The sequence below is a fragment of the Brachyhypopomus gauderio genome, unplaced genomic scaffold (genome assembly GCF_052324685.1).
Source record: "Brachyhypopomus gauderio isolate BG-103 unplaced genomic scaffold, BGAUD_0.2 sc141, whole genome shotgun sequence".
Classification (NCBI taxonomy): domain Eukaryota; kingdom Metazoa; phylum Chordata; class Actinopteri; order Gymnotiformes; family Hypopomidae; genus Brachyhypopomus; species Brachyhypopomus gauderio.
Genome location: NW_027506962.1, coordinates 219,912 through 244,911, shown reverse-complemented (window position 1 = coordinate 244,911; position 25,000 = coordinate 219,912). Strand labels below are relative to the sequence as shown.

Genomic DNA, 25,000 nt, shown 5'->3' with positions numbered 1-25,000 from the left:
CTCTCTTTCTCTCTCCATCAGCTCAGCTTTATTTACATTTACTAATTTTCTGTCTCACCCCAGTCATCATAGCCATGGGTCAGCTCATGTCCAATGATCGCTCCAATCCCCCCGTAGTTTAGAGACCTAAAACAAAACAGGACAAACCTGGAGTTACAGTTCTAGATGGTGAGCACTAGGTGGCAGTGCAGCTCCCTGTGAACACAATTGACAGGTTTTGATGTGAGTGCCAGAGTACCATATACTGGTGTGTGTGTGTGTGTGTGTGTGTGTGTGTGTGTGTGTGTGTGTGTGTGTGTGTGCGAGGGCTTGAAAATCAGTTTTTTTGTGAAGGAAGATCAATACAACGAAGGAAGTGTCAACCTCTGATTACAGCCATTCCCACAATGGCCCTTCACACACAAACACACACACACACACACACACACACACACACACACACACACACACACACACACATGCGCACACATGCGCACACACATACACGCGCACACACACACACAGGCAAACTTTAATTGTCATTGTTAACAGTCCCTTTCTCACAATGGCCTCAAAAGAGAGACAAATCTGGACAGCCCCCCCCCCCCCCCCCCCCCCCACACACACACACACACCCACACACTCCACACAAGGGGCAAATAATTCTAATGACTATATCTGACTGAAAGCCAGACACTGGAGGTGTAACAGTGCTGCTTTTGAACTCATAAGTATGTCCCATGATGCTTCTCACCACCGTGCATCTAGTGAGCAGGAGGTCAGAGCCTTCTGGGCCTGAGGTGAACCTTCAACACTGACCCCAGTCCTGCTGGGCCTGAGGTGAACCTTCAACACTGACCCCAGTCCTGCTGGGCCTGAGGTGAACCTTCAACACTGACCCTAGTCCTGCTGGACCTGCTGAAGATGTGTACATGACAGTCAACCACAAGCAGGCTAATCTATATATCGGAGGTGGAGCTTTTTGTGGCTGTGAGAAAGCATGTGCACAGGGAACACAGGTTGCGTAAAGTCTCCACTAAAGTTTACACAGAATTGTAAACGGAACCCCCGTAAAATAACAGTAAATTTCTGAGCAATCACACTATAAAAATGTTTTTACTTTGTAAAAAGCAACAATGAGGGGTTTGAATTGTTTCATTTTGTTATTCTACTAAAATATGTTTAATGTGATAACAACCAGCAGTAGACTGTGTTTAATGTATCAATGGCTGTGTTTAATGTATAACGTGATTCCATGGAAACAGTTCGTTTAGCCTGAGCCAACCGGTGGAGTCTTGGCAAGCAGGACTTTTGCAGGTGACTGAACTTCTAACAAGCGAAAGGGGAAATGAAATGAGCAGAAATGGTTTACAACGTAATTATTAAACATGAAACAATAAGTCATGGTTTTACAAATCCAGCTCTCTCGAGGTTTCACTGCAGAGTTGGACCACAGGTGAAGGGCCTCAACAGGTGAAGGGCGCCCAGAGCTCCCTCAGAAGCTCTGCTATATTTCATTTAATTTCATTTAATTAATTTAATGTGCCATTTTTGTCAATTGTGATTTTCACCCCAATCAAAATTTGTCCTCCGCATTTACCCATCTGTGCAGTTAGAACACACACACACATACACACACTAGTGATTACTAGGGGGCTGTGGTGCGCACATGCCCAGAGCGGTGGGCAGCCCTAGCCCGGCGCCCGGGGAGCAGTTGGAGTTAGGTGCCTTGCTCAAGGGCACCTCAGTCATGGCCTCAGGCCTGGGAATCGAACCCACAACCCTCCAGTCACAAGACCTGTTTCTTATATATTACTAATGTATATGTATATGTGGTTTTCCACAGAACAATTTGGGACTGTCGTGTATAGATCTACACTGAGGTGGTAGATCCCCAGTGGGTTGGAAAGTATCGCTATAGAACTCTATGGACTGTGGAATAGTGTGGAATACTGCAGGTTCGAGTGGGGCAGGAATATGGTGAGTTTAAAAATTTGAATAGTTCGTGTTATAGTTGGTGGAGAGTAGAATCATATAGACATGTAGAGTTGTGTAGAATTATGTGGAGAAGTCCAAAGGAATACATAAGTACACAGGAGAGACACGCAGAGTGAGCTGGTGTAGAATGGATAAAGTATGGACGCTATGAAGCAGGATATGAAGTAGAATGGTGTTAAACAAAGTGAACAGGTGTAGTGGAGTGATCAGGTACGAGTGTACAGGGCAGAGGGGTGAAGCTGTGTGAGAACTAAACAAAACTGAAAGTTCACTCAGCTGACTGAACTTTGACCTGCGGATAAGTGAAGGACTTGGCACTCACTGTGGGAATTCTGGGTCATACAGAGTTGGCTGCAGAATACCTGCTGGGAAAACTGTAAAAAAGCAGAGGTGAAGGGAAAAGGGACAGAGGGAGGGAGAAAGAGAGATAAGAGAGATTTCAATGATTTACATCTATTTTACCTTACTGTTTACCATTTTGTGTTATTAATTTCTTCATCGAGCTTTGACAAAACAAGTGTAAATATTTGTCATGCCAATAAAACATCACTGAATTGAATTTACAGTTTTTTACAACTGCTAAAATGCGTTTGTCCAATCTGTAGTCACATTTTCATAACTCAAAACACAGTAGACACAACATCAGTTTTCAGGCTATACAATTAGTACAATTCATGTAGTTTTGGCACAAAATGCAGTCATTTTACATGTTTTTATAATGCTTACATTTTCTATACACACAAGGTTATCCAATAACAAAATTCTGGATCATTTTTGCCTTATTTACAATTGCGTGCACACAGCATGTCAAAAATGAAAACCTAAGGTTCATAACCTTAAATATTGCAATATAATGCAATATAATGTATAAAATGCAAAGTTCTGCAAATACAAAGGCAGCTGAAAAGCTATTACTGTAATACATATTTTTTTGCACATATAGATCAATGAAATAAAATGAAGTACAGTAATGTACCGGGTCAGAGAGGAGCAAATATAACAATTTGTCCTGCAATCTCAAGTGCAGGTTTGGTCCTTCACAAATGCCAGATTGGTCCCTATAACAGTGACCTCCTTCTTTTGTTTTTGAATGAACTCTACCAACAACTTGTTCCAGAAGCAGAAAGGGAACAGGTGGGAGGAAACACGAGGACATTTGTGATGGAACGATGTAGCATTCTGTCATTCTCATGTCATCACAAACTGGTTTATAGACCATCCAATAGTGATGTCCCTTTTCCTCCCGCCCTACTCGCCTTTCCTCAACCACACTAAGGAACTTTTTCAGTCTGGAGGTGGAAGGTGTATGATCATCGGCCCCATGACCAAATGTCCCTGCTGCATGCAATAGATCCCGGCTGCAGAGACATTTCAGCTGAAGACTGCCAGGGGTGAATCAGGCATGCCAAGCTTTTCTATCCCAGGTGCATGGCAAGGGCCAACATCAGATGTGATGAGGATGAAAACATGTGGGCAACTGCTGAAGACTGTTTAGATTACACCTATAAAGACTTTTGAGTTGTGTGGTTTTTTTGTATATGTGTATTTTTACACATATGGGACCATGGCTAATTATGTTTACAATTATGGTAATAATTTTTTGTTTAGGCCACAATTTACAGTATTGTCCCTAATATAGTAAAATATACCCTTTACTGCAAAACTGTTACTGCAAAACTGTTACTCTCATTGTGTAGACAGTATGTTGCCAAAAATGTACATTTGAAAAAAAGTCCAAATGAAGCGGATTACAGTAAAATGAACTGACTAAGGAAACAACAGATGTTACTGTAAAATGTCTGTTGTTTGCTGGGAGAGAGTAAAATATTACATGTAATACTGTTTCTGTATTGCCATCAAATGTTAGTTTTTTTACAGTGGTTGTGCAGTGATTTACTATGTTCATCTCGAATAGAGAATCTGTGCTAGTGTTTGAAAGAATGATTGGATACTGAACCAGGTTTGCTGTGAACAAAGTTGGTGTATAAAGAGAAAACTTTGTTTGCGTTGTGAAATGCAGAGTTGGTATTTAGTTAAGAAAATGTGCTTTTGAATAGGATATTAACTATTTGGATAATTTTATGAGCTAAATGTGTTGCTGTGTTTAGAGTTTTAAAAATGTATCACAAGTATTGGGAAATGCTTGTTAACAGTCATCTCTCTGTCAATCTCTCTGGTTCTCTCTCTCTCTCTCTCTGTCTTTGTATCTGTCTGTCTGCATTGATTCTCTGAGAAGTAAGTCTAATCCTCATACAGACACAGACACTACCAATAACCAGCCACTGTTCACGACAAAGAGAAGAATACGATGTGTGTGTGTGTGTGTGTGTGTGTGTGTGTGTGTGTGTGTGTGTGTGTGTGTGTGTGTGTGTGTGTGTGTGTGTGTGTGTGTACGTGTGTGTACGTGTGTATATGTGTGGGCGCATGTGTCTGTCTGCCAAAATGAGACCTCAATGCCACTTACCCATCTGGTTCTTATTTGGGAGGTAGTATGCATTCAGTGCTTGGGGGGGGAGAAGCCACCTGTGGAAACACACACACACACACACACACACACACACACACACAGTTTTAACCCTTGGTATTTAATCAACCTCTGAGTATTAACATAAGCAGGTTTCCAGAAGCATGAATGTTTACTTTTTATGTTTGAAACTTATTCCCCATTCACACACACACACACACACACACACACACACACACACACACACACACACACACACACACACACACACACACACACACACACACACACACACACACACACACACACACACACACACACCATTTCCTTACACTCTCACATACACACATACCATATCCTTACACACTCACATAGATCCAAAGACTTATGTCTGTGTGTGTGTTTAATTGTGCAGATGGGAAGTGCAGTATCTGGAAGCAGTGATTCAGTGAGAAAATTTGGCTTTTATCCCTCACAATGACACCTCTACAGCTCACATTTATTTTGTGTATGTGTGTGTTTGTGTGTGTGTGTGTGTGTGTGTGTGTGAGAGAGAGAGAGAGAGAGAGAGAGAGAGAGAGAGAATCTGAAGCATTGTTTCCGAGGTTTTGCCTAGTCAGGTGGAGGTGAATTTCAATGCAGTATTTAAGATCTATGCCATGTCACATTTTGGCCACTTTTTAAATACAGGACATAAAAGCATAATGTGAACACCATATGAGAAAAGGGTCATATTTTGAAGGGTAAAAGCCATCTTAGTAAGAAGATTAATAGTGGAGTTTTCAACTTGGGCCGTAATTCTCCTAACAAACAAACAAAGCAAGTCAGGATAGTATCGGCAGAACTAGGTTGACATCTGAGCCGTCCCCACAGCCCAAACAGACAGACACACTCAAGGTGTGTACAGTCCAGCATCCCCACGGCAACCTGCATCAGCCGAAGTTATGCTCGCCAGCACGTATAATGCAGTGTTATTGCAGCCTAATCTGATCTGTGTTATGCACCGTGTGAACGCATTGTGTGATCACCATGTGCTTCTAAAAGCAATAAAAAAATTCTCGATGAAATCACGCATGGTGCAAGAATGTAATATGCCAGTATTAATCATCTGTGACTGCCGGCCGGATGCTCCGCCCCTCCAAAACACGACGGCTTATCAGTTATTTTCCAGATGATGCCCCAGTACCCACGAAAACACCTGAAAACACATTCATGAACACTTGAATGCTACCAGAGTTCTTGGGGATAATAAAGGCAGGCTGGGTTCTTATTTCGGATAGTCTACGACCGCCATTTCTTTGCCCATCCTGTGCTGATTGCAACCGATTGGCTCCATCTTGGGAGAGGTGTTGAATTGGATCTGAGAAGGTGTCCTGTTCAAAGCTCAGGGTTTGTTCTGTATATGGTATTCAGTGGTACAGGCGGTGAGGTCGTTTGTGTATTGCATGGTGTGCAAATGGTGTCTGGCACTGGGTTTGTTGTGTTGGCTTTGCGTGGCATTGTTGCCTTGTATTGTGCAGTCTGTTATTGTTGACTTGTATTGTGCTGTCTGTCACTAATGCTTTGCAGAGTTTGTGTATTTCTAGTTTGTTAGTGTGTTTGGATGGTTTGCATGGTTAAGTTTTGTTGTGTTTGTTCATGCTTTGCTTGTTTGTTTACTATTGAGTTGAGTTTTGTTGGTTTGTCTTTTTATTGTGTTGGTCTTGAATAGCCTTGTGATTTGAATCAGCTTGTGATGTACTGGACTGGAATGGGACGTATTGGATTGGTTTGCGATATACTGAATTGGGTTGTGATGTATTGAATTGGATTGGGATGTATTGGATTGGGTTGGAGAGTATTGAATTGGACTGTGATATATTGGACTGGGTTACAATATATTGGATTAGGTTGCGGTGTATTGGATCGGGTTGAGATATACTTATGTGTATCATGCTGTGTTGTGTCTTTTACTATCTCAACTTACGTTGTCTTGTCCACCTCCTGGTGGATCTTTTTCACAGACAGTTTAATGTTATACTTGATGCTGTTGAGAATATTTTTGAAGTAGGTCTTCTCGTTCACGTCAAACTTAGAAGGAGACGCGGCGAAGAGAGAAGAGAAAAGATTCATTTAGATAAAACAGGATCAAATGCTGTTAAACACACACACCATGTTTGGGACTGCTGCTCTGTGTAGAAGCTGGACCCCAAAAAGGGGCGGGGCTTACCCCATACTCCTGATCAATCAGCTCGGACTTCAGCAGGAACTCTGGATATCCCGTCATCACCATCATATGCTGTAGCTGAGTTTGTGTGTGTGTGTGTGTGTGTGTGTGTGTGTGTGTGTGTGTGTGTGTGTGTGTGTGTATGTGTGTGTGTGTGTGTGTGTGTGTGTGTGTGTGAGAGAGAGAGAGAGACAGAGGGAGAGAGAGAGAGAGAGAGAGAGAGAGAAAGAGAGAGAGAGGAAGTCTATCAAGATGTTTTTCTTATTTACTATTTTGTGTCTGTATTTTCTGCTTTAATATCCACGTTTTTCAAGTCTATAGGTTTCAACATCAGTCACTGTACACATGTTTATTGTTATTGTTTATTGTTTACCTTGGCTCGTGCTGCTTCTTTGGTTTCATCGTCCATCCAGTCGAGTTCCTGGAGTCTGACGTCCAGCGAGTGCTTTATGTCCTCTACTAGCTCCTGTACCTGTGAGACACGAGGGGCAGACTCAGTGAAAGAGAGGCGGGGCTAAGGGAGCAGGAAGCAGGAAGCAACTACGCTTGTCTTAAGATGGAGGTGAGTCTGTTGACAGGTTCTGGATCAGAATTACGGCTTGTGTTCATACAGGTTTAGGATCCAAATAAAGGGAAAGGAATGAGAGAACATGGATTAGCAGGAGAAGTAAAGTGTGAGGCAGGAAAAATGTATGGAAAAACAGGAATATAGAGGCAGAGAAACAAGGAATTCTTTGGGAAAGGCATTGAGGTGGATGGATTCCTGTGAAGCACTGCAGTGGATTTTAGCCAAAGGTAAACGACAAATTAATTAAAAAGTCTTTCCCGTTCAGGTTTTACTTAAAGATGATAAAAGTCCAGAGTTTGCTACGTTATTGCTGCGATATTCAAAATTTACACAAGGAAAAAGAAAGATGTTCACATGTCTGTAAAGTTAAATTCAATGTCTGTAGAGGGAGATGTTTCTCCTTCCACAAAGCCAGCCGTCTCCAGTTACTCCTTGACATGGTTCGCCTGCGTTGGAGTAGATGATTGGGTAGCTCATGCTTCCGTGAACATGGAGCTGAGGTGAACATGGACTGGAGGTCTTCTGCTCCTTTACACAAGCCTGCCAGTGCCAGCCTGCCCTCGCCAACACACCGCTGCCTACCTGGCACAGGTGTGCTCAGAGAGTGGGCGGAGCATCACCACACTCTCCCTATGGGCCTCTTCAAGGAAGAGGAGTGCCAATCGAGAACATCCAGCGAAGCCAGACAGGAAGCTGATGAATCTGAAGGGCTGTAGCACGCCTCACTTCTTTGAGGACTGGGTAGGGAAGCTCGGACTCAGAACACAGCGGCAGTCTGGATCCCTGTTCCAACTGTTCATCAGGGCAGACGTGAAGAACCGGACAGGGAGCTGAGCACAGAGGGCGGATCTCCAGGGGGAAGGTTGGCGAGCACGGGCCTAAACCCTCATGACCCGTCAGGTCGCTGCTGCTGGTTGAATCGGTGCTCTCCAGGAATTGGCAAGCAAGGCTGATCGCTGGTTCATAATCTACAGGCGAGCGGAGGTGAGGAGTGAGATCTTAAAGCTCAGCCTCAGGGCGAGATCTCGGAGCTTGACCTTGGAGCGCACTGCCGCGGTGAATGGAGAGGTGTTTTACCAGCAGGCACCCCATGGCCACCACCATACGGGCGGGGCGAGGTCCATCCGTCCGTGTGTCTGTCAGTCCATCCATCAGTCCCTCCAGCACTCCAGCACAGAACAGCATGAGGGGAAAAGGTGGAGGGGGGGGGTGTGGGTGGAGATGGTGGAGAGGGTGGATGTAAAAAAGTAAACAATCAACAGACAAAACGGGGAGAGGAGGGAGACGGAGAGGGCTGGAGGAACGAGGGCGAATGAGATCACATGAAGGTGAGGGATTAGGAGGGAGAGAAAGAAAGAAGGAATAAGGAGGAGTGAGAGAAGGAAAGAAAGGAAGAGAAAGGAAGGGGATTGGAGGAAATGAGCAGGCAAAACAGGAGGATGAAAGAGGAATGAGAAGTGAGAGAAGTTGAAGGGGAAAATGTATGAAAAGACGTGAGAAGAACAGAAAGTAACAGCTGTGTTTTGAGAGGGCGAGACGGCAGCTGGAAGGGGAGATCTATTATAGGACTGTTTTGGGGTTTCAGGGGTTGTTGTTTTTTGTTTGTTTTTTTCTGTGGCTTTGATCTGATCTAGAACTCGTTTTTTTGTACATTGAATTAGTACCACAGCTGTTAATGTGAATCATTAAAGCTTGTTAGTGTGAATCATTAGGTCTGTTGTGTCTGACATTGTGTCTTGGGTTTTACCAGACGTATTATGTGAATTGAGCTGTTCATCTGAAGCAGACATATAGCACAATGCTGCACTATGGTTCTGCTGCACTATGGTTCTGTTACACTATGGTTCTGTTACACTATGGTTTTGCAGCACTATGGTTCTGTTACACTATGGTTCTATTGCACTATGGTTCTGTTACACTATCGTTCTGTTACACTATGGTTTTGCAGCACAATGGTTCTGTTACACTATCGTTCTGTTACACTATGGTTCTGCTGCACTATGGTTCTGGTACACTATGGTTATGTACTATATTGGGTTTTGTGCTACATTTGTGAATTATGATCTGTTGCTTTTCTTGGCAGCATATTTCATGTCAGTGTTGTATTGTGCATTGTGTAGTCTTGTCTTGTGCTGTATTACATTTACAGAATTTGACATACGCACTTGTGTAGTGCAGTGTACATATTCTCCAGTATCCGTATCCATACTGTGTGTCATCTATCATGCATTGTGTCATGCTGTGCTGTGCTGTACTGTGCTCTGCTGCATGGTGTTGTGCTGGGTTGCTATTCTCTCTTACATTCTCTGTTGCTGTGCTCTGCTGTGTCATCCTGCACTGTGCTGTGTTCTGCTGTGTTCTACTCTGTTCTGCTGTGCTGTGTTCTGCTGTACTGTGCTGTGTTCTGCTGTGCTGTGCTGTGTTCTGCTGTGCTGTGTTCTGCTGTGCTGTGCTGCGCTGTGTTCTGCTGTACTATGCTGTGTTCTACTGTGCTGTGTTCTGCTGTGCTCTGCTGTGTTCTGCTGTGCTGTGTTCTGTTGTGCTGTGTTCTGCTGTGCTGTGTTCTGCTGTGCTGTGTTCTGCTGTGCTGTGCTGTGTTCTGCTGTGCTGTGCTGTGTTCTGCTGTGCTGTGTTCTGCTGTGCTGTGCTGTGTTCTGCTGTGCTGTGCTGTGTTCTGCTGTGCTGTGTTCTGTTGTGCTGTGTTCTGCTGTGCTGTGCTGTGTTCTGCTGTGCTGTGTTCTGCTGTGCTGTGTTCTGCTGTGCTGTGCTGTGTTCTGCTGTGCTGTGCCGTGCTGCCTTGCGGCATGACATGATGTGTCTCACCTTGGCCTTACTGTTGGAGGAGAAATGCCTCTGGACAAACAGAGCCCCGAGCGCCATGCCAAAGTGCTTGTTGGTCTGCGTGAGGCACAGGCGACTCAGCTCCATCTGCCTCTCTGTGCCGTCGATCTCCCGGGAGAACTCGTGGATGGTGCTGCGGAACGCTGTGGACAGGTGCTCGCTGAGGGCAGCCACAATACGCCACAGCATGTAGTTATGCAGCACCCTGAGTGAGGGAGGGAGGGAGGGAGAGAGAGAGGGAGGGAATATATATGTATATATATATGTATATGTAAATGTAAAATGTATATGTAAATGTATACACACGCACATGTGTGTGTGTGTGTGTGTGTGTGTGTGTGTGTGTGTGTGTGTGGAGAGACTAAGAGCAAGAGAGGTGGAGGGGACCCTTTGTATTAGAGATTTAGATAATTTGTATTAGAGATTTACATACTGTTCCAGAAATGAGTAATAAATCTCATTAATGCCAGAGACTAGAAGGAAGGAAAAAAACAGGGAACATTAGAGAGGCATGGGGGTGGGGGGAGGGGAGGGGCCTTGGGTGAAGTGGGGGAGGAGCCTTGGGTGGTGTGGGAGGGGGGAGGGGGCAGTTGGATGGACGACTGAATGTCCTAAAAAGATTAAGCCCTATTTAATTAGTCTGAAATGTAAACAGAAGGAAAATGTCATACTAAACAAAAGCAGGCGCATGTGGCCGCTCTAGTCAGCCCGGCGGGAGTGACGTCACCTCCTCTGGCGCTCTCCGTGCAGGTGGTCTCAGTTCTGACACGTGGACAGCATTTTAATCATAACACGCTTTGGCACTGCTGTGGGTCTGTCTGGCCAACAAAGCACTTCTGAACACAATTCGATTGAAGGGACAGAAAGAGAGAGAGAAAACGAGAGGTGGGGGACAGATAGAGAGAGGGAGGGAGGGAGGGACGGAGGGAGGGAGAGAAGTGATGGGGAGAAAGGGACAGTAAAAATAGAGAGCAGAGGGAGAGAGGTAGATGGATGGAGAGATGAAAAGGAGGAGGAACTTTGGGTCTCGTAACGACGGAGAAAGAAAGACACGTGTGCGGAGAGGAGCGGAGGAGAAGAGAGTGTGAGAGCAGAGCAGGAGAGAGAGGAGCACACAGAGAGCGCTCCATTCACACCTCCCTGGCACTGATAACATCTCAATACAGCAGGTGTGAGGGGGGCTGTTGACATGTTTACCCCTTTACTTTTTGTCTGTTTGTTTTCGTCACCTGTTTTTGCCCATTAGTAGTAAGTGTTTCTGTGTGGGCATATGGAAACATATATTAAATTAAAGAGCATTAAAGAAATGTTTTCTAACGAAGAAACAATAGCCAATCATTGGCAGGAGATAACGAGTAAGCTCATTAGACTAATGTATTCGAATGAACGAAGGAAGCTCATTAAGAATAAAAACACTTCCTCCCTGAGAGTACCTAAGCTGTTCAGCTCTTTCTGCGCAAAACACACTCGTGGGTACATATAAATACCGTGGATGTGTGTAGAAAATCTTTATGAAGAACCACATTAACAGAGAGGGCACACACACACACACACACACACACACACACACACACATACACACACACACACATACACACAGATCAGAATTTCCTTTCCCCATGTGTGTGGAAGTTCTCATGTTCATGGAGTTGATGAATATGCCCATGGGGAGAGAAACCTGCAAGGACAGAATGAAAAGATGGCAAAAGAGAAAGAGAAAGAGAAAGAGAAAGATGACCTCAAGTAGCTCAGCTGGGTCACCCAGGTGCCAAGAGCAACCTGACCTGCTATCTATCTCCTCCGTTGTGTGTGTGTGTGTGTGTGTGTGTGTGTGTGTGTGTGTGTGTGTGTGTGTGCGCGCTTGTGGGTGGAAAGAGAGTGGATCATTTATAAATGATATATATTGTGTGGGAGGCACGACTGTGTGTGTGTGTGTGTGTGTGTGTGTGTGTGTGTATATACAGTATTCTGTACAGTATTCATCTGCGTGTGAATTCAGTGATCAAACATAATACTTGTACATGTATATTTGAATGATGCCTCACTGCCCCCCCATCAGGGATTTTCTGACTATCCAAGAGAGACAGAAGGCAGGAGAGAGAATCCACAGGAATGATGAAACAACAGTATAACCTCTCTAATGTGTTTGTGTATGCAGCATAAACGTCTTTAAGAGAGAGAAACCCACTCCTCATACTGTATCAGTACACTTCATTGCTACAGTATATGCTGAAAATGACTGTGCTCTACTGATCTCCACAGAAAAGTCACATAAAACGCTACAATCAGGAAGCTTTCATGGCCGTGTTACCAAAACACACTCAGTCACTCTCACTCGCACCTCATGTATGTAGAAAGCACCACAGTCCCTAAAAGTTTCATCTGATAAGAGGGAGAATCGTGCCAGGTGAAAACCAAAATGACACGTTCAACTGGGGAACGACAGCACATAGAAATACATCACCAATTTAACATCGACTCTGACGCGACACAGACATGGTCAATCGCTTGTCCTAATTCTCATCATCCTGTAGTAATGTCAGGAAGTTCACTCCTCCGTGGCTCCTCTGAGCCGCACGCTCCCTACGCCTCTACTGATAGTGTGAGCTGAGAGACGGAGAAATATAGTGATGGTAGATGCTTTCGCCAGAGCACTAAGGTTAAACCTCCACTACTGCTCCAGAAGCTCCTTGAGATGTAAATAAGGATGAATGATATGACAAACACATAGTGTTATGACACATTTTATAGACAAATGTAGACATTTTCACCTCATGCATTTTGTGATATGTAGTTTTTGTGAGATTTTCTGAAAAGTTAGAGGAGACACAGTGCAAAAGAATGCTTTTGTCATTTACAAAAATAAGTAATTCGAAAAATATCATATAAATAAAATGTCATAGTGGACTAACATTACAAATATAGACTAACATTTGCAATTCTGTAGCCTGGAGAATTGTCTCCAGACTGTCTCTAACTGGTTTAAATCTCTTCATTGTCCTACGCATACTGGTCATGGTAGAAGTATTGACAAATCCATAACAGGAGAACATCTTGGTATATCATGTTGCCTAGTCATAGATTTCACAAGCTCAAACTCTCAAGAGTTAGAAACTCCATTTCCCATATAACCCGAATGATTCCCCGTTCCCAAGTCACTGGCCCTCAGAGAATTTGGCTCCAGGAGACAGAAGACCACACCAGCCTGGCCAGTACGCACACAGGGCCGCTCAGCAATGCATTACACTCTAGACTGGCTCCATTACATCCACGTGCACAGGGTGAAAAACAGAGAAACTTCTTCACGGTTTATAATCTAAGACAATTATGCAGAAAATAAAAAAACCCTCTATGAAGCCAAGTCCAAAGTATTGACCAGATAATGCTCAGTGCCAGGAGTCAAAGAAAAAGGTTGGACAAAAAGAAAGAAAGAAAGAAAAAAGAATGAAAGAAAGGCCGAATCATAACAGCGCTGAATCGATACGGATAAGACAAACGCCCCTTTCTTTTGTATGAAGCATCGATCTATGTCGATCAAAACCTACAGATTTCATGCGCATTATACAAATCAATAACGTCCAGCCACTGAACATCGTTTGGCACCATAAGCAAAAGCTGACCACTGGCCCCAATACAAATATTCCAATATCTCATTTATGTAGGTTGTCAAGAGAAAAAAGTTCAATGTAGAGCTCCCTTTCCTAGCATGTGTAAATTGCCCACAAAGCACTTCAATAGTTTTATACTTTGTGCTTGTTTACATGAACTTCTGCGCACACAGGTGTCAGCTGCCTTATCAGACAACACCGTAGGAGCGTGTATTTAAATATGAGTGCTTAGACCATCTGTCTGCAATAAATGGTGATGGCGTTCCTCTAATTCTATACCAGCAGCAGATTTCTGACGTGAGATTAGATGCTGGCTGGATACTCAGTGCAGTGGATCAGCCTCACGTCCTGAGCTCCTGGAGTTCCTTGTAAGTCGTAATACTTTGCTGAGTTTGAGTCTTCAGCCATATTCAGCAGTGTCACTACCTCAACTGCACTGTCCTGTCAAGCTGCAGAGTTCAACAGTGTCACCATCTTGTCAGGTGTAATGATCTGTTGAGAATGGTGCACCAGGCTGACGATAACCAGTCAGAAAAGGCTAGCGATGAACGGGGCTGAGAATGGCGGGTCACTGCAGACCCGGCGCAGGGAAGGTTCTCCTTTGGTATTTATCTGTCTTCATGCCGCCACGTCACAGTGGCCCTGTCAGAACTGCATTAGTATTTATACTCTTGGTGATTAGGAAATTGCACTGTTGCCATTTTTTAATTCACCAAAAGCACTTTAGATAAATGAACACTGACAGCTTGAGTTTTTACTTGTAAAATGACGTGCTGTCTTATTTTTTATTTTTGACTCATTTTGCCTTGTCTCTTTTCTTTCTTTTTTTTTACATTTGTGACAGAAAACTTCCCTTTTAGGCTTGGGAAAATATAATAGTGTTATCTAAAACGGTACTGTGTGTAGATCAAACATTTACGAGCAACATTACGGCGACAGCGGCTGTGGTTAAGGCCATGCGCTGGAAAACGCGCCACTCTTAAAAGCGCAGCTCTTAGCACAGTGGTATAGCTCTTAGCACCGTTAGGGAGACTCTTTTGATTTTATTCTACAGTCAGCGTTAAGTTACGCCAACGGCAGACAATTCTTTAACAACAGAAAAGAAAGACGCACGGAGAGAAAAATACTGGGATGGGAGTGAAAACAAAAAGACTTGGAAAGAAGCCTGCGGGAATCCTTTCATCGTCTCAGCGCCAAGAGGTAGAGTCAGAGGGAAGAAAGAGGAAGGACAGAGGGTCAGGAAAGAAAGACAAGAAAAGAGCAAAAGAAAAGAATTCAAGACACACGCAAAAGTCATTCCTCCTTTCATACTGCGGAGTCGCGGAGATGAAAGCGGATTGGCTGTGACTGTAGGCGTCACCATGGTGATGATAATAACGGTGATTATGAAGGAAGCTTTCATTGTGAGCATATTATGGGCTATAATGTGTTATTATACTAGCGCATGATGATCGGACACTAGAAAAATAAATTCTTGTACCTCTAAAAAAAGGTAGTGGCACTGGAGGGAGGCAAGAATAAGGGAGTGAAACAACAGATGGGAAGAGAAGATGAGTTGAGTCAGTGAGTTAGACCAGGAAGAGTAGGTAGCCTTGGTATGGGCCAAAGAGTGTTACACACACACGCAAGGAAACACCTTACAAAACGGGCTAAAACTACAATTGTGACAGACACACAAAGGCGGATGCATGGGATAATACTTTGAATTGGAAAGCTGTTGGCAGCATAGTTGACCAGAAAGTCCCTGAAGCACACACACACACACACACACACAAATCACATTTTATTGTGTATGAAGTTTTTCTCTGGGAATCTCAAAAAGAACTCTTTTCTTATGAGTGCGTGTGGTTGTGTGTGTGTGTGTGTGTGTGTGTGTGTGTGTGTGTGTTGTTTGTGGTGTTTCACTGTTGCGTGACCCCTCAGCTGTGCCTTGGCTGATTAGTATCGACCTACAGCACGCCCACTTAACCACACACACACACATACACACACACACACACACACACACACACACATACGTGTGCACATACACATACACAAATAACAAAATCACATCCTTTGTACTTCATTCGTACACTGGAACATATAGACACATGTGTTCTCTGTTCTTTCTTTTATTTTCTGTGTCTTATTTATTTCCTGCCCCAACTCTCCTTTCTTCCTGCTTTCTCACCCATTCCTCCCTTCTTCCCTCTCCTCCTCCCTCACCCCCCATGCTCCCCTACCTTTTAGAGCTGTTTTTGATGATGTCAGACACTTTCTGCATGTAGTCTGTCGCCAGCACCACAATCTCTTCCTCCTCGGAGAAATTATCGTGAAATATTCTATCCAGCAAGCGTTTCCAGTGTAACTAGGGGGGAGAGAGAGGCACAGGTGTGAAGAATGTTCATAAACATTAAAATGTCACAGAACTCTTTCTCCTTATCACATTGTACCATATAGACCTGAAATACGTTTTTTTTCCTTGCCTGAATTCCTAACGAATTCCCATTTACTCAGGGACATATTTGAGTTTTGCGGTATTGATTTATAACTCATTTGGAGCTCCTAGTTCTGGCAAGCTTTTAAAAAGTGAGCCTTTGCCTTTTTATGGGTTTTCAGAATGGCAAATTTGGATCGATTGGGGGCGATGTACAGTGGTGCAGAAATGGTTCGTTTGAACTATCCTGAGGTTGAAAGTCACCCCGAAGAAAGAGGCCAATAGGCCAAGTGGTAGGATACACCCTAAGCCCCACTAACCCTCCCAGTCTTCCTAAGCCCTTGCTTTTATGCAACTCGCTAATGCTTACAAGTGTAAACAAACCCACCTACTTTGCTGAATATGCATTGAATCGAGTCTTTTGAATGGATGCCATTAACTCAGATTGGATCATAAACATTATAAACATCAGATTGGAGATTTATTATACTGTATTTCATGGGATATTTCATCTTAAAAAGTATTTATACCTTTACACACCTTCACAGCCTCCACATCATCTTCTGTATTGCTAATTATTTCTGCATTGATAACTATTGTTTCTGCTTTCGTAACTATTATTTCTGCATTGGTGACTCTATTATTTCTGCATTGGTAGCCCTATTATTTCTGCATTAGTAACTCAATATTATTTCTACATTGTTAACTCTATTATTTCTGCATCGGTAACTATTATTTCTGCTTTGGTAACTCTATTATTTCTACATTGTTAACTCTATTATTTCTGCATCGGTAACTATTATTTCTGCTTTGGTAACTCTATTATTTCTACATTGCTAACTCTATTATTCTTACATTGCTAGCTATTACTTCTGCTTTCGTAACTATTATTTCTACATTGGTATCTCTATTTTTTCTGCATTGGTAACTCTATTATTTCTGCATTGGTAACTCTATTATTTCTAAATTGCTAACTCTATTATTCCTACATTGCTAACTCTATTATTCCTACATTGCTAGCTATTATTTCTTCTTTCGTAACTATTATTTCTGCATTAGTTACTCTATTATTTCTGCATTGGTAGCCCTATTATTTCTGCATTAGTAGCTCTTTTATTTCTACATTGTTAACTCTATTATTTCTGCATTGGTAACTCTATTATTTCTGCTCTGCTCTATGTATTGCAGTTCTACTCTATGCACTCTAATTTTCGCATATTTATATTTACTTGAATTTAATTCAAATAATTAAATTCATCCCCAGCAGGTGCTTTTTGTCTTTCTATCTGAATTACCTAGAGATAATTCCACACAGTGCTCTTGAACTATAGAGACTCTATCTATCTGTCTGTCTGTCTGTCTGTCTATCTATCTATCTATCTATCTATCTATCTATCTATCTATCTGTCTATCTATCTATCTATCTATCTATCTATCTGTCTATCTATCTATCTATCTATCTCCAGCTTATAGAAAATTCTGACTTCCCCAGAATTTCTAAGTTTATCCATCGCACTGACTTTACAAGTACTATGCATTAAAAACAGAGATAGATAAAGGAAGACAAAGAATGAGAAAGTGTTTGTATGTCGCTCTCTCCATGTGTGTGTGTGTGTGTGTGTGTACTTACACTAGGAGCCATCCGTTGGAGTTGTTTTAGTGTGATTCGATTGTACATGCTACTAATATCTTTTCTTTGCTCATCAAATTCTGATACAGTGATCTGGAGTAGAGCAGACACACACGCACGCACACACACACACACACACACACACAATGGGAAACTGAATTCACAAAAATTTTTGAATGCACACTTAACACGGATAAAACCAACAAGGACAATTGACCTCCCAAACACCCGTCCAAAAATGGGTGAAACTTACATTGGCCAGCCTCATTTCCAGGTCCAAAATCTCACGGGATTTAACGGTGGCATTGTGAGCTCCCAGCATGCTTAGCAGCCTCTCCATAAGGGCCTTGTAGGCTGCTAGAATCTGACATCATCAACACAAGACAAAAACACAGAAATCATAATCCATTAATTAATAATAAGTCATATTGACATAAGATGACTAGTGATACATTATAATGAAGCTCACGGAGCAAATAGCCAACCGTGACATCATCAAGTTGACTATTGTCATATGCATGAGTTCATCAGTGCGAGACCAGAAGCACAGCTGTGACATCATTAATGCAGCACGCCTCATCATAAGCTGACATCATAAGCGGGTCACATGGCGCAGATGTGACACGATCAATTAGGGACCCAAACACTCTGCGGGGGAGCAAGAGGAGAAGGAAAATGACAGATGGTTCTCAGACAACGCAGATGGAGAGATGGAGGACTGGAATGAAAGAGGGGGGAGCATATACAAAAGAGAGTGTGCCGGAGAGAATGTGAGACAGGGATAAAAGGGAAGGGGCTATAGAAGGGGAGGGAAGGGGCTATAGAAGGGGAGGGAAGGGGCTATTAGAAGGGGAGGGAAGGGGCTATAGAAGGGGAGGGAAGGGGCTATTAGAAGGGGAGGGAAGGGGCTATAGAAGGGGAGGGAAGGGGCTATAGAAGGGGAGGGAAGGGGCTATAGAAGGGGAGGGAAGGGGCTATAGAAGGGGAGGGAAGGGGCTATAAGAAGGGGAGGGAAGGGGCTATAAGAAGGGGAGGGAAGGGGCTATAGAAGGGGAGGGAAGGGGCTATAGAAGGGGAGGGAAGGGGCTATAGAAGGGGAGGGAAGGGGCTATAGAAGGGGAGGGAAGGGGCTATAAGAAGGGGAGGGAAGGGGCTATAGAAGGGGAGGGAAGGGGCTATAGAAGGGGAGGGAAGGGGCTATAGAAGGGGAGGGAAGGGGCTATAGAAGGGGAGGGAAGGGGCTATAGAAGGGGAGGGAAGGGGCTATAGAAGGGGAGGGAAGGGGCTATAAGAAGGGGAGGGAAGGGGCTATAGAAGGGGAGGGAAGGGGCTATAGAAGGGGAGGGAAGGGGCTATAGAAGGGGAGGGAAGGGGCTATAAGAAGGGGAGGGAAGGGGCTATAGAAGGGGAGGGAAGGGGCTATAGAAGGGGAGGGAAGGGGCTATAGAAGGGGAGGGAAGGGGCTATAAGAAGGGGAGGGAAGGGGCTATAGAAGGGGAGGGAAGGGGCTATTAGAAGGGGAGGGAAGGGGCTATAGAAGGGGAGGGAAGGGGCTATAGAAGGGGAGGGAAGGGGCTATAAGAAGGGGAGGGAAGGGGCTATAGAAGGGGAGGGAAGGGGCTATAGAAGGGGAGGGAAGGGGCTATAAGAAGGGGAGGGAAGGGGCTATAGAAGGGGAGGGAAGGGGCTATAGAAGGGGAGGGAAGGGGCTATAAGAAGGGGAGGGAAGGGGCTATAGAAGGGGAGGGAAGGGGCTATAGAAGGGGAGGGAAGGGGCTATAGAAGGGGAGGGAAGGGGCTATAGAAGGGGAGGGAAGGGGCTATAGAAGGGGAGGGAAGGGGCTATAGAAGGGGAGGGAAGGGGCTATAGAAGGGGAGGGAAGGGGCTATAAGAAGGGGAGGGAAGGGGCTATAGAAGGGGAGGGAAGGGGCTATAGAAGGGGAGGGAAGGGGCTATAGAAGGGGAGGGAAGGGGCTATAAGAAGGGGAGGGAAGGGGCTATAAGAAGGGGAGGGAAGGGGCTATAGAAGGGGAGGGAAGGGGCTATAGAAGGGGAGGGAAGGGGCTATAGAAGGGGAGGGAAGGGGCTATAAGAAGGGGAGGGAAGGGGCTATAGAAGGGGAGGGAAGGGGCTATAGAAGGGGAGGGAAGGGGCTATAGAAGGGGAGGGAAGGGGCTATAAGAAGGGGAGGGAAGGGGCTATAAGAAGGGGAGGGAAGGGGCTATAGAAGGGGAGGGAAGGGGCTATAGAAGGGGAGGGAAGGGGCTATTAGAAGGGGAGGGAAGGGGCTATAGAAGGGGAGGGAAGGGGCTATAGAAGGGGAGGGAAGGGGCTATAAGAAGGGGAGGGAAGGGGCTATAGAAGGGGAGGGAAGGGGCTATAGAAGGGGAGGGAAGGGGCTATAGAGAATACTTGGGAAACTGAAAAACTAAAACTGAAGAAAGATGAAAAAAGGAGGACAAATTAAAAAAGTTAAAAAGCTAATTGTGGGTGGGGCCTACAGAACTAAAAAAAAAAGGTGATGGTGGGTGGGGCTTACAGAGCTAAAGAAGGTGATGGTGGGTGGGGCCTACAGAGCTAAAGAAAGTGATGGTGGGTGGGGCTTACAGAGCTAAAGAAGGTGATGGTGGGTGGGGCCTACAGAGCTAAAGAAGCTGATGGTGGGCGGGACCTAGCGCTAAATTAGGTGATGGTGGGTGGGGCCTACAGAGCTTAAGAAGGTGATGGTGGGTGGGGCCTAAAGAGCTAAAGAAGGTGATGGTGGGTGGAGCCTACAGTGCATAAGAATGTGATGGTGGGTGGAGCCTACAATGCTACAGGAACTGATGGTGGTGCATGGAGCCTAGAGTATTAGCCCTAGTCTCCCTTCAGGTGTAAGAAGGGTCATGGCATCTTCTCAGTGCTGTTCTGATTATTTTTGCACAGGATGAGCAGAAGCAGAAGGATTTTTGATTAAGCACACATTTTATAAACGTCTCCTAAACACACATACATCTGCATGGTGTGTTAAATAGGTTTCATAACTCATTTGACATGCAGTCATATATATGTCCCATATGTATTAAATGTGTAACTAATGCAAATGATAGAATGCAATGAGAATGTTCCTGAAGTACCTAACCCTAGTAACCAAAAATAATTGTTTTTGCCCTTTCAGTTGAAATGTAATCATGAAGCTTTAAGAAACACTATCCCTTATGAAGACTGCTGACATGGTAATTATCCATGATTTTATTTGCCTTCCTCGCAACCCTTTTTTGTGCTGAGAACACACACACACACACACACACACACACACACACACACACACACACTTCTACATGCTTTGTACCTTCACACTGTCCTCGTCTTGACCCAGGTACAGAGTCCTCTCTGGCAGTGTCAGACCCTCCTGATCAACCTAGAATGTACACGCACACATGCATACACACATACACCATCAGATGTTGTGTAATACCAAATAACACAATCATTGTGGGGACAGGTTATACGGTATACGCTCTAACACACAGACCCACACTCACACGTATGGCATTTCGTGAAGAGTTCTTGTCATCCACATTGACGGTGATGGAGAAAAAGACGGCGGTGCTGTACACCCCTTGTGTCCTATAGAGCATCTCATTAAAGTCAGGTCTCACAGGGGCGGAGCCACTTTCCCAGCCCGCCCCTCCAGGCGGAGCTCCAGAGAAGTCCCATCCACCGCAACTCTCAATCACGTCCATCATCGGCCCTCCTCCGAGCCGATCAATCTCACGGATGTTGACACAGGAACGATAGAACTCTTTGACCTGGGGGGCGGGATTTGAACAAGAGAAAGAAGTTAAAGACTATAGAGGTTAAGCACTATTTTTAGTTCCCAAATATACAAGTGTAGGCCTTGAAATGTATGATGGTGTTTGTGTTTATATGTATGTATGTTTACATGATTATATATAAGAATTGTAATGAGATGTGGAGACCACTCGCATGTGTAACTCCTGGCCACAAAAGTCTCCTAAAAGTAGGGCAGTTTAGATCAAAGCATCGAACTGAAACTCAGAAGACTTTTTTAAATTAAAGGGAAAGTTAGCAGACTCGCTACATTAGGAACTTAAGCACAGCTCACTAACTACTTACACTGTTGGGAGGAAAATGTTGCTATCTACCTCTTTAAACTAAAACAAAACAACTTTTCTCTGCAGTGCTTTATGATTTAAAGTGTCCACGTGTGTTTTGGACAGAGAACTAGACTGTGTGTACCTTCCTCTCAGCACTGTCCAGCCCTGTTCTTCTCACTGGCTCCTCCAGGAGGCGCTGCAGTTTCTCCTGGTTCTGCTCACCGATAGCCGTGATGATGCCGTAGCTGAGCTTGTCCTCCGGTATCCCGTGCCGGCGTAACCAGCCGCCGCAGGCGAAGCTGTAGAAGTCGTGGCAGGGCTGGACGCTGGCGTCGATGTTGCCCTGCACGAACCGGGCCGCCCGCAGCAGGGCCCGGCGAGCCCGACAGTCCTCCCGACACTGGGCGTCCTGCGCCTCCAGCGAGAGGAACTTCAGCGCCAGCATGCAGCCCAGGATCACGCACACGCCCGCCGCGAACACCAGCGCCGACAGCAGGCAGATCTCCCGACGGCTCCACCTCTCCGCCGTCCCGCCCCCCGGACTAGCCCCGCCCCCGGAGCTCCGGTCCCGCCCACCCCGGCCGCGCCCAGAGCGGTCGAGGGAGCCGCCCAGGTGCAGGCTCATGCCATTGCTGAGAGTGCTGCTGCTGTAGCGGCTGCCATACTTCACTTCCTGGAAGTCGTCGTAGTGGGCGGTTAAGGAGTAGGTCTTCTCCAGGGAGATGGGGGACTGGGGTTTGGACTTATTGGGGAACGTGTGGAACATGGGGACTCGCGAGAGACGCAGAGAGACAGAGACGCGTGTGCCGAGTTCACGGCGAGGTCATAACCTTTGACCTTCTATGGATCTGGCTGATAGAGGGAATATCCCCCCCGCCCTCTGTGTTTCCAGTTATCCAGAATGCTGCTCAGCTCCCTCTGTGGTTGTCTTACAGTCCTGTGTGAAAGTGAAAATATAAAGAGTTGGCTTGCATGCGTGCATTATAAAAGAGAGATAAATATTAAAAAATAGATACAGTAGTTAGGATGGATGGATGATAGAAGATTGAAGTTTCCCTGATTAAAAGAGCAGGCGATTACAAAACTGACAAGCTCTTTCTTCTTTAATTTTTTAATGATATTGCTTAGTCCTAAAGTTGTTTGTATTGATATCTGACACTTGTCCATCACAGACACACGGCTGTGTAAAGCCAACCAGTCAGTGTGTGTATGTGTGTGTGTCAGAGAGAGAGAGAGAGAGAGAGAGAGAGAGAGAGGTCAGAAAATAAGCATTGGAAAACTATTTATACTTTACTACAGTATGCTTTTACCTGTGTCTTGACAAACACCCTGAATGACCTGCATGAACGGCGTGCTACACAACCAAACACACGTGACAAGAGTCTTCATTCAAATGCGATTTGTAGTAATGTTGTTTAGTAAGATTAATCTCAGAACAACAGGAGATCACTGAGAACAAATCACAAGAACAGATCATAAGATTCTTTAGAAGAGATCATTCTCTGCCAGGATATGGTCCTTCTCTATAAAGGACATGTCAAATAAAGACTGACCCACACTGGTGAAGGCCATCTCACTGGTCTAAACTCCCCATACATCACAGGTCTACGCTCTCTATTCATCTGGTGCAACTATAAATGCATGCAGGACCAACCTGTCCTGATACAGACGCTCCCTATAGAGCAGATTCACCCTGAACTGATTCTCCCAATAGAACCGTTCCTCCTAATAATACTGATTTTCATCATAGGACAGATCTTTTCAATAGTATTGATTCTTCTCAAAGAACTGATTCTCCTGATAGAACTGATTCTCCTTAGCCTTGCAAAGCTATGTGCGTGCTCACACACACACACACACACACACACACACACACACACACATGCTCATACTCACACTGTATTAATCTCACTCATTCTCATATAAAGATACACACACAAAGGCTGACCCTGAAGCTGTTTTTTGTAGTCTACTGGAATCTCTGAACAGAACACTTCTTTTCCTCATCAAAGCAAAGCGGCTAGTCTGAATACAAAACCTTTAAACAAAAAAGGAACAAACTCCCACGTGTGTGTGTGTGTGTGTGTGTGTGTGTGTGTGTGTGTGTGTGTGTGTGTGTGGAGAGAGAGAGGGAGAGAGAGAGAGAGAGAGAGAGAGAGAGAGAGAGAGAGAGAGAGAGAGAGAGAGAGAGAGAGAGAGAGAGAGAGAGAGAGTGCGTGACTGTGGCTCTGGGATTGGACAACTGGTCAGAGACACTCACACAGGCCTCCGTACACTCCCCATTCATCTGGTGCAATGATGAACACATACACACATGACCAACTTGTCCTCATACAGAACAACAATAAAAAAACAGAGAGAGACAGACAGAGAGAAAGAGAGAGACAAAAATACACAGAGAGAGAGAGAGAGAGAGAGAGACTCCTAGTCCTATTTGACATACTTTCAAATGCCTAAAAAGCCATTTAACAGCTTCAGTCCCAATAGTGGGTGTTGGTCAGATAATACTAAATAAATATGCAATAAATACATCAGAAATGTAAATCAGTGCTTACACATCTCCCAGTAGAAACTACACAAGTTTAACTCATGCAACACGACTGACTCTTAGTCCAGACTTTCCCTATGGAATTGAAACTCCTTATAGAACTGATTCTTCCAGTTGAACTAATTCTCCTCATATAACTGATTCTCCCAATAGAATTGATTCTCTACACAGAACAGATTCTCCCAATAGAACTGATTATCTTCACAGAACTGATTCTCCAAACAAAACTGATTCAGCTCACAGAACAGATTCTCCCAATAGAACTGATTATCTTCACAGAACTGATTCTCCAAACAAAACTGATTCAGCTCACAGAACTGATTCTCCAAATAGAACTGATTCTCCTCACAGAACAGATTCTCCCAATAGAACTGATTCTCCTCACAGAACTGATTCTCCAAATAGAACTGATTCTCCTCACAGAACTGATTCTCCAAATAGAATGATTCAGCTCACAGAACTGATTCTCCCAATATAACTGATTCTCCTCACAGAACTGATTCTTCAAAAAGAACAGATTCAGCTCACAGAACAGATTCTCATCATAGCCTTGCAAATCCCACCTTCTATAGAGCAGGAAACCTTTGCTAAATGATGCCTTACACACACACACATACACACACACACACACACCCTCC

The 25,000-nt window shown here is 44.5% G+C and overlaps 1 protein-coding gene across 2 annotated transcripts in view; it reads right to left on the bottom strand.

The window, feature by feature from the left end:
• Positions 1–25,000, bottom strand: part of ecel1 (endothelin converting enzyme-like 1) — a 32,887-nt gene that overhangs the window by 5,376 nt on the left and 2,511 nt on the right. For both annotated transcript variants that reach the window (XM_076994442.1, XM_076994443.1), the window contains exons 2-14: positions 21,957–22,751; positions 21,239–21,505; positions 21,046–21,114; positions 17,967–18,077; positions 17,714–17,806; positions 15,890–16,014; positions 10,039–10,261; positions 7,021–7,119; positions 6,651–6,725; positions 6,408–6,511; positions 4,442–4,500; positions 2,300–2,351; positions 59–126 (exon numbers count right to left, since the gene is read on the bottom strand). In XM_076994442.1, coding sequence (XP_076850557.1) covers positions 59–126; positions 2,300–2,351; positions 4,442–4,500; positions 6,408–6,511; positions 6,651–6,725; positions 7,021–7,119; positions 10,039–10,261; positions 15,890–16,014; positions 17,714–17,806; positions 17,967–18,077; positions 21,046–21,114; positions 21,239–21,505; positions 21,957–22,580 — 1,969 coding nt within the window. In that variant the 5' untranslated portion in view covers positions 22,581–22,751. The remainder of the gene's footprint in view (positions 1–58; positions 127–2,299; positions 2,352–4,441; positions 4,501–6,407; positions 6,512–6,650; positions 6,726–7,020; positions 7,120–10,038; positions 10,262–15,889; positions 16,015–17,713; positions 17,807–17,966; positions 18,078–21,045; positions 21,115–21,238; positions 21,506–21,956; positions 22,752–25,000) is intronic.